At 45.7% G+C, this 10,432-nt stretch overlaps 1 protein-coding gene across 1 annotated transcript in view; it reads right to left on the minus strand.

Moving 5' to 3' along the window:
• LOC123181921 (rhomboid-like protein 14, mitochondrial) overlaps positions 1 to 3,127 on the minus strand; it is a 4,848-nt gene extending 1,721 nt beyond the window's left edge. Inside the window, exon 1 of the mRNA XM_044594330.1 lies at positions 2,765 to 3,127. Within this exon, the coding sequence (XP_044450265.1) occupies positions 2,765 to 3,016 (252 nt within the window). The 5' untranslated portion in view covers positions 3,017 to 3,127. The remainder of the gene's footprint in view (positions 1 to 2,764) is intronic.
• Positions 3,128 to 10,432: the final 7,305 nt, after the last annotated feature.

Genomic DNA, 10,432 nt, shown 5'->3' on the forward strand with positions numbered 1-10,432 from the left:
GCATCGTTTTCCTCAAAATTCACCTTGGCTCACCAGAAGGGGGTGCACCACCGGCTCACCAGCGGCGGCGGCATGCACGCAAGGGCTTGGGCGGGACATGAAACTTTTATCCCCCAAAAAAACACTAGGATGCGGCGCATTGTAACTCAAAGCAAGTAAATATGACAACGTGGCACATGGACCAAATTTGACTCATATGATTGCTAACTACATCAATCATATGATAGTGGAAAATGTCCAATGACATGTAAAAAAAATCTTCGCCCTACGAAATCATATAAATTCTTAGTTAACTAATATTGTGATCATAATCACTCACACATCAGAGATAGTTCATATGCTAATCTATAACTATATGGACCCAAGTTACAAGTCCACTCCAGCTCATGGAATATGGTCGTATGTGGCACTAAATGTCCAACGGCTGTGAATATTGTCTTGAAATAAAAGAAGGTAGTATTACTTTTCTACTGATTTAAAATGCTGACCACTGCCATTTCTACATTTTAGGGGCTAATGACTATTAGAAGTATGCGGTAAGGTACAAGAACTCGCAGAGCAAAACCACAAGTAGGCCAAGTAGCAAAACAAAACCAACCAAGCAAACTGAACAAAAGAAAAACTATGCTGCACTACATAATAGAAGAAAGAAAGCAAAACAACCCGAAAAGAGAAAACAGAGCCAAGCAGAGCAGACAACAGATCAGGAGGACTAGAACGCAGACTTATAACTTAGGGACCAATGTGAGACATCAGCTCAGTTGCACTTTAGGAATATTTGATCTGGATATATCATAGGATATCATAGTTAAGACGGTGCGCCAGGTGACACCCTTTCCCCTCGGCCTTGATGCAAAATTATCCTGTCTCAGCTAGCCGGGTCGGTGATTAGGAACTGGTGACACCCAACTAGTAGTATTTAGTGCATTTGTAAACATCAGTTAAGGTTCAAATACTCTTAAGGGTGGCATAGAATAAAATGCACCCAGGTTTCTTCATCTTGACAGCATCTTCCAGTTACACTCGGCTACTGGAGAACAGCAGAATTAACCCTAGGCATTTTAAAGGGGTCCATTAGAGGTCCAATCCCTGTTAAGTTGCCATCACTAATCGGCTGCAAGCAGGACCGGCCCTGGGCCATGGCGGCGAGTGCGGCGGCCTAGGGCCCAGCCCGAGCAGGGGCCCATACCCTGTGCATGTATAGTATATATAGTATATTCATAAAAAGAAAAATAGTAGTACGCAAGTGAAATAGCCCAGCCCATGAAGAAGCGAGCAGCCCACGCATGAACAAAGTCAGCGATCTCTCCTTTCCTTCGTTCTCTCCCGGTCCCCATAAACACGCCGCCAGCCGCAAACGAATCGTCTCCTTGACTCCTTCCCATTCTCATCTTCTTCCTCTTCCCCAACAATTGAGTGCCCCTTGCCCGAGTTCCTAAGAGGCCACGACCCCAACTCCCCAAGCTATTCAATGAATTTTCCATTAGTATCACACGTCAGTGGATTTCTTTGCATCCTACAAATATCCCAAGGGGCAAGGGCCCCAGCGAACGGATCCACGGAGGCGAGCCGGCCAGCGGCGACACACTCTGTGCCCTGGCAGGAACTCGAATCCACCGAGTCGAACCGGCCAGGATCCGACTGTCCGGCGGTGAAGAGTGGAGATGTGGAGTCCAGGCGCGTTGTCCTAATTTTTTTGCATCTCAAATTTTCTCTTGTCTATTTTATGCTTATCATGAATTGATGTGCTGATGTTTAACCTGCTTGATTCTAGGGTTGACCATGGCAATCTAGAGCAGTGTGGGGCAGCGTGGGATACTGGGATTTCTTCTATTTACTCCAAGAGACCAAGAACAGGAATCAAGAAGACAAGATTTCAGGTGTTCTCTCTCCATTTTTCTGTAACCATGTTGCAAAAAAAGCATTTATCTGGTTGTGCGAAAAGGAAAAAAGAAGAAACTTGTAGATGAATTCATTGGAACTCAAAATGGTGCTATTCATAAATTCGTTTTGAAAAAATCCACTGTCGAGAATCCAGAGGCATTAGCTGTTCATTGTGTTGAAGAACAACAATCTGATGAAAACTTAGTCGAGTAATCATCTGATATATCCGTGGACCATGGTGTATCAAGACCATATTTGCTAATGAAATTTACACTTATTTTATAATGACTTTTCACTGTACATGATAGGCTTGGAAGTTTTTTTGTCTATTATATAGTTTAAGGGTCCATTCTCTCAGTTTGCACAAGGGCCTCTGGAATGCCAGGGCCAGCCCTGGCTGCAAGGAAGACATCGAGGTCATAAACTCCATCGTGTCAGGAAGGGTGTTATTTTCTATAAATTCATGTTCTTAAGGTTGCTGCATAGGAGATTCTTTCCTTTTAACTAGTTTCAGTTGGAACGGTCTTTTTACCAGTGATTTTGTAAATTATGTATAAAAATGCAATTTAGTCTTTTTAATGCTTACGACTGCAGCTCTTCTGTCCCCCACCCACACACTAGCCTACCTCTGTTCTTAGCTCCGCCACTCCATCCCCCTTTTACACTACAAACCCTACGCAAAATAATACCGGAAACCACCGCCAATAGATCCGCATCCTGTTCGACACAGGATAATCAGCACTCGGAACATATCGCGTTCCTGAACTTCTCAATCCTGTAGCCCTATTCTAAACAGAAAACAAATGTTGGTTTTCCATGCGCGATACGATTTCTTCTACCAGCGCAACATGACTCGGCCATAATCCACAAGTGTGCGTACCTGGATGATGAGGTGCGGGTTGAAGGCGACGCGGGAGAGCGGCGGGAGGAACGCGTCGAGGGCGCCCGGGCGGAGGTACACCAGCGCGTTGGCGGCGATGAGCGCCGCCGTCACGGGCGGGCGGCTGGCGCCGGCGCGGCCGTACTCCAGAATCACCTGCAGGGCCAGAAGCGGCAGCATCCCGCTCGACGGGCCGCTGCCCCAGCCGACGCCGGCGCCCCGCCGCCGGCCACCGCTCATGCCCGCCCCCATCCCCTGGAACTGGGGGGCCACCAACCGAATACTGACTGGCACCGAGGAGGAGGCAGGGCTCACGCAATACGCTGCCCCCAATTCCTTTCCTATTCTTTTCTTCTCTCTCGCGGGCTCGAAATCTCTAGTTTTCTTTTGTTTCTGGATGTGTTTCTTTCTTCGGTCGCAAGTATGCCGCGAATGTTTCGCGTCGTCTTGTCAATCATTTTGCGAATAGTTTTGTTCTGTTTAATAAGTTATAATTTAAACTAGTAGTACAGTTTCGATTGATGCTTTTACTGTTTAGTTAATTTCCGCCATATTTTACGGTTTAGCAAAATTTAGTTAATTTCCATCATGTTGTGTATCTGTCGGGTTTGCGAAACTGCATGCCCACTAACGGCATACAAACTGCAGCTATATGTCCATCAGCCGTGGATATATCTGGCCATGGGCCGGGCCTGAAAAAGCCCACGGTAGAAAACTGAGGCCCAGGCCCTACAATCGGGCCTACTTTTCAAGCCCAAGCCCGGCCCATCTGGTAAAAAGCCCTTAGGGCTTAGGGCCGTGGGCCGGGCCTTTTCCTTAAAATGCCAATATGCCAAGCCCAAGCCCGTCCAGGCCCTGCTGGTGGGCTCAAAACTCAGGCCCAAGCCCGGCCCATGGGCAAGCCCATCGGGCCTAGGCCCTGGATTTTAGGGCCGGGCCTGGATGGGCCGACAGGGCCGGGCCTGAGATGGGCAGTACTAGCCGTGGACAAACTACATATTTTATTTGCTTTTGGCCTTGATCCAAAAAGATATCGATAAAAAAATAGAAAACATAAACTAGGAAAATTTTGAGGGAAAAAACATAAAATGGAATACAAAAAACATAGCGACATCCCTCAACTCAGATTCAGTCAACCTAGCCACACCTATTTGCAAAATAATGTACGTATAAAGTGGAACTTACTCTAAAAAAAATTAAAACATGGACTTTTAAAAAATGTAAACATTTTAAAATACATGAATGTAATTAATATCTTTTCAATATGCGCTGAAACTTTTATTTCTTGGACATGATCATTCTTCATTTCCCGCGAGTATAATTTTACTTTTCAAACTACTCCCTTTGTCTAAAAAAAAGGCATGCAAGTTTTTTTAGGCATGTTATTGCACACATACCCAGGCTCTTTCAAGCCAGCCAATCAAGTAAGTGCTCACCCACTCAATTCAACTTTATTTTTTGAAAGTTAGCAAAAGAGCTGCTAAGATTCTATTAAGAAGTACCCTCTCCGTCCCAAAATAAGTGTCTCAACTTTGTACTAAATTTAGTACAAAGTAATACTAAGGTTGAGAGACTTATCTGGGGACGGAGGGAGTAGTACGCCGACGGCGAGAACTGCTTGGTTTATTAGAGGAAAACCGGGCGAAAACCTGGACAAAGAAACTACACCTAGCTAAAGTAGGTCACCGACATCATAAGGCATACAAAAATGCCGGAGAAACTAAAGATGACTGAGCAGAGCACATCACAGCCCATTGCGGTGCCATCGTACATCATCCATGGCACTCGCGACCCGACGACTTTGGCTTCGCTGCAACCTACGGATGGCAATGGGTCGGGTTTGGATCGGGTTGAACAATATCCAATCCATATTCATATCCACGAAGGCAGTCTTTGCCCGCCCATGAAAAAATCCATGTCCAAACCCAATGAATATCCATACCCATTGGATATCCATTAGATCCTCTCGAGACATATAAATAAGACATAATACAATGTTAACATAAACTCTTCCATTCTTCACCTGTTGCAGACTAGGCTTCACTTATGGTAAATCAAGGTCCACTAACAACCTAAGATCATTTAGTATTTTTCTAACAGATGAGAATGACGAGTCATTTAATAAGGAGATAAAAATAAGGGAAGGGGAGTTGGAGTATGTTACGGAGGGGATTGAATGTCAACTAATAAAAGTTACGACGGGGATTGTGTAATTTCTTTTTCATTTTTAGATAACAAAGTGTAAAATTACAGTGGACATGTGACTGTGGGGCAGGGATAGCAGATTTTTGCCCATTAAGTCATACTATCGGGTCGGGTTTGGCTGTACCCATGGGTACAACATTATATCCATGCCCTGGCCACGAGCAATTGGGTCGGGTTTGGGTGTACCCATGGGTACAACATTATATCCATGCCCTGCCCACGAGCAATCGGGTCGGGTTTGGGCGCCGCCCATGGACACAAAAGCATATCCAAACCCTATCCATTCGGGTCGTATATACATGGATATCTATGTCCACAGGAGCACCCGCATCAGCATGTCCGCCACAAGCATATTCTTAAACCTCGTCGACACCAGAGAGGGAAGGTGTATCTGAAGAGAGGCGAACATGTGTCTCTCCAATCTCGAGAGGAGGACAAACAAGGCTTGTCCGATGCACTTCTCATGTCAGGTGTGCTTCTGCTGCCCTCCGTCGTCGTACCACGACCAACTAAAGATGATGGCCATCATAGGCTCCACACACCGTCGAAGCCCGACCATCCAGACCACGGCCAACCAGATGTGCCCACCAAGAACCTCACTAAAACAATGCTTCCAGTGAAGTAAAGCCGCCAAGGCCGCCCCATTGCTAATCCGACAAGGCAGATTTAGGTGTTCACTCGAAGAATGATTCCAAAGGCAGGAGGATGATGGATCACTTCAATGATGCCACCCAGAAGGAAAGCAACATCCATAGATGTAGCCATCACTGGCATAGAGCAAGACTTCCGTCTGGAGACCGCGCCACGACACTAAGGACAAAAGTCCCAACCGCACAACCACCAGCTGTCCACACAGCAACAACACCTCGCGCAGTCCTATCACCCCGCGCCGCTCCAGAAACGCGCGCCAAACACAGACACATACATGCTAGATCAGGCATGCGCGCTTGTCCGCAGCCCCCATTGTGCGCCCACCGGAGGCCAGGCAGAGCCCCCACCTAAGGCTCCCCCACGAGAGCAGCCCGGCGAAGATCTGCCGTACAGCCACCCAAGCCCGCCACCGGTCGGACACACCCAGATCTGGCTCGCTGCCTGCATCCGCCGTTGATAACCCACAAGTATAGGGGATCGCGACAATCTTTGAGGGTAGTATTTCACCCAAATTTGCTGATTCAACACAAAGGGAGGCAAAGAATATTTATGAGGCTTAGTAGTTGAGTTGTCAATTCAACCACACTTGGGAAATAATATCTCTGCGGCAACATGTTTAGTAGCATAATAGTTTGATAGTTTTGTTAATAGCAGTAGTAGTAGCAATAGTAACAGGAACAGTAATAGAAGTAGTTTGTGATGATTGTAACAACAGCAATAATAGTAACTTAGCAAATATCAATATGAGATAAGCGTAGGCATTAGACCAGCGATGGATATTTGTGTTGGATGATAGTCATCATATAATAGTCACAGCCTAGAGCGATACCCAATAGCTCCAATTCATCAATTCAATATAGGCATGTATTCCATATATAGTCACACGTGCTTATAATAAGAACTTGCATGACATCTTTTGTCCTACCCTCCCATGGTAGCGCGGTGCATAAGGAAACTATGGGATATTAAGACCTCCTTTTAATAGAGAACCGGAACAAAGCATTAGCATGAGGTGAATACATGAACACCTCGAATTATAGTCATCCCTGGAGAGTATTGATACGTCTCCAACGTATCTATAATTTTTGATTGTTCCATGCTATTATATTGTCTATCTTGGATGTATTATATGCATTTGTATGCTATTTTATATGATTTTTGGGACTAACATCTTAACCTAGAGCCCAGTGCCAGTTTTTTTCCTTGTTTTTGAGTTTCGCAGAAAAGGAATATCAAACGGAGTCCAATTGACCTAAAACTTTACGATGATTTTTTATGGACCAAAAGAAGCCCACAGAGTATCGGAGATACACCAGAGGAGTCCAGAGGCCACCACAAGGGTGCCCCCCCCTAGGGTGCGCCTCCCGACCTTGTGGGCCCCTCGAGGACTCCCCTGACTTGTTCTCGATGCCAACACCTCTTATATATCCCCAAACCTCCAGAACAGAACCTATATCGGGAGTTCTGCCACCGCAAGCCTCTGTAGCCACCAAAAACCAATCGGGACCCTGTTCCGGCACCCTGCCGGAGGGGGGAATCATCACCGGTGGCCATCTTCATCATCCCGTCGGTCTCCATGACGAGGAGGGAGTAGTTTACCCTCGGGGCTGGGGGTATGTACCAGTAGCTATGTGTTTGATCTCTCTCCCTCCCTCTCTCTCTCTCCCTCCCTCTCTCTCTCTCGTGTTCTTGATTTGGCACGATCTTGATGTACTGTGAGCTTTGTTATTATAGTTGGATCTTATGATGTTTCTCCCCCTCTACCTTCTTGTAATGGATTGAGTTTTACCTTTGAAGTTATCTTATCGATTGAGTCTTTAAGGATTTGAGAACACTTGATGTATGTCTTGCATGTGCTTATCTGTGGTGACAATGGGATATTCACGTGATCCACTTGATGTATGTTTTGATGATCAACTTGCGGGTTCTGTGACCTTGTGAACTTATGCATAGGGGTTGGCACACGTTTTCGTCTTGACTCTCCGGTAGAAACTTTGGGGCACTCTTTGAAGTTCTTTGTGTTGGTTTGAATAGATGAATCTGAGATTATGTGATGCATATCATATAATCAAACCCGCGGATACTTGTGGTGACATTGGAGTATCTAGGTGACATTAGGGTTTTGGTTGATGTGTGTCTTAAGGTGTTATTTTAGTACGAACTCTAGGGCTGTTTGTGACACTTATAGGAATAGCCCAATAAATCGATCAGAAAGAATAACTTTGAGGTGGTTTCGTACCCTACAATAATCTCTTCGTTTGTTCTCCGCTATTAGTGACTTTGGAGTGACTCTTTGTTGCACGTTGAGGGATTGTTATATGATCTAATTATGTTATCATTGTTGAGAGAACTTGCACTAGTGAAAGTATGAACCCTAGGCCTTGTTTCCAAGCATTGCAATACTGTTTTCACTCACTTTTACCACTTGCTACCTTACTGTTTTTATATTTTCAGATTACAAAAACCTATATCTACCGTCCATATTGCACTTGTATCACCATCTCTTCACCGAACTGGTGCACCTATACAATTTACCATTGTATTGGGTGTGTTGGGGACACAAGAGACTCTTTGTTATTTGGTTGCAGGATTGTTTGAGAGAGACCATCTTCATCCTATGCCTCCCACGGATTGATAAACCTTAGGTCATCCACTTGAGGAAAATTTGCTACTGTCCTACAAAACTCTGCGCTTGGAGGCCCAACACGAGTCTAAAAGAAGAAGGTTGCGTAGTAGACATCAAGCTCTTTTCTGGCGCCGTTGTCGGGGAGGCTAGGCAAGCGGCACTCACACCCCGTCAACGAAGCTCTTTTCCGGCGCCGTTGCCGGGGAGGTTAGTGCTTGAAGGTATATCTTTAGATCTTGCAATTGAATCTTTTAGTTCCTTGTTTTATGTAACGCCCACGATGCGGCTATATCTCCCACGTGTCGAGGCACGACTTAGAGGCATAACCGCATAGTGGTTTTGTCGCAAGAAGGGTCATCTTCACACAATCCCATGTAATGAACAAGAATGGGATAAAGAGTTGGCTTACAATTGCCACTTCACATAATACATAAATAAATTCATACATCATTCAAGATACACACATAGACCGACTACGGTCAAAGCCAAAAGAAAAGAAGACAACCCAACTGCTAGATCCCCGATCGTCCCAACTGGGCTCCACTACTGATCAACAGGAAAAGAAACATAGTAACAACCCAGGTCCTCGTCGAACTCCCACTTGAGTTCGGCAGTATCGCCTGCACTGGTATCCTCGGCACCTGCAACTGTTTTGGAAGTATCTATGAGTCACGAGGACTCAGCAATCTCACACCCGCGAGATCAAGACTATTTAAGCTTAAGGGTAGGAAAGGGGTAGTGAGGTGGAGCTGCAGCAAGCACTAAGCATGTATGGTGGCTAACATACGCAAATAAGAGCGAGAAGAGAAGCAAAGGAACGGTCGTGAAACTAGCAATGATCAAGAAGTGATCCTGAACCCCTACTTACGTCAAACATAACACAAGAACCGTGTTCACTTCCCGGACTCCGCCGAGAAGAGACCATCACGGCTACACACGCGCTTGATGTGTTTTAATTAAGTCGAGTGTCAAGTTCTCTACAACCGGATATTAACAAATTCCCATCTGCCACATAACCGCGAGCACGGCTTTCGAAAGATAATACCCTGCAAGGGTGTCCCAACTTAGCCCATTATAAGCTCTCACGGTCAACGAAGGATATTCCTTCTCCCGGGAAGACCCAATCAGTCTCGGAATCCCGGTTTACAAGACATCTCGACAATGGTAAAACAAGACTAGCAAAGCCACCCGATGTGCCGACAAATCCCGATAGGAGCTGCACATATCTTGTTCTCAGGGCACACCGGATGAGCAAGACGTCGGGTTGCCATAGACCCTGGTTGCCCAGGGGGTGCCGGACATCGCTTGGTTTGGACCAGCACTCGAAGGAGCACTGGCCCGGGGGGGGTAAATAAAGATGACCCTTGAGTCTGCAGAACCCAAGGGAAAAAGGCTTAGGTAGGCAAATGGTAAAACCAAGGTTGGGCCTTGCTGGAGGAGTTTTATTTAAAGCGAACTGTCAAGGGGGTCCCATAAATCACCCAACCGCGTAAGGAACGCAAAATCAAGGAACATAACACCGGTATGACGGAAACTAGGGCGGCAAGAGTGGAACAAAACACCAGGCATAAGGCCGAGCCTTCCACCCTTTACCAAGTATATAGATGCATTAATTAAATAAGAGATATTGTGATATCCCAACATAAACATAATCCAACATGGAGCAATCTTCATCTTCACCTGCAACTAGCAACGCTATAAGAGGGGCTGAGCAAAAGCGGTAACATAGCCAAACAATGGTTTGCTAGGAAGGGTGACAAGGTTAGAGGTTCATGGCAATTTGGGAGGCTTGATAAGCAAGTGGTAGGTAGCGCAAGCATAGCGATAGAGCGAACAACTAGCAAAGCAAAGATAGAAGTGATTTCGAGGGTATGGTCATCTTGCCTGAGATCCTGCAAGGAAGAAGAACAAGTCCATGAAGAAGACAAACGGATGTAGTCGAACGAATCCTCACAACTCCGGAACGAAACCGAAGGTAACGAGAGAAGCAACCCGGAAAGAAACAAACAACATAGTAAACAACCATCACATAAACATGGCATGATACACAATCAAGTATGATGCATGTCCGGTTCAAATGAGCATGGCATGGCAAAGTGCAACAAACAACACTACAAATTAAGTGGAGCTCAATATGCAACGAGTTGCATATTGACGAAGCACCACATCAATTATTTAGTTCTCTC

Source organism: Triticum aestivum, chromosome 1D, assembly GCF_018294505.1.
Source record: "Triticum aestivum cultivar Chinese Spring chromosome 1D, IWGSC CS RefSeq v2.1, whole genome shotgun sequence".
Lineage (NCBI taxonomy): Eukaryota > Viridiplantae > Streptophyta > Magnoliopsida > Poales > Poaceae > Triticum > Triticum aestivum.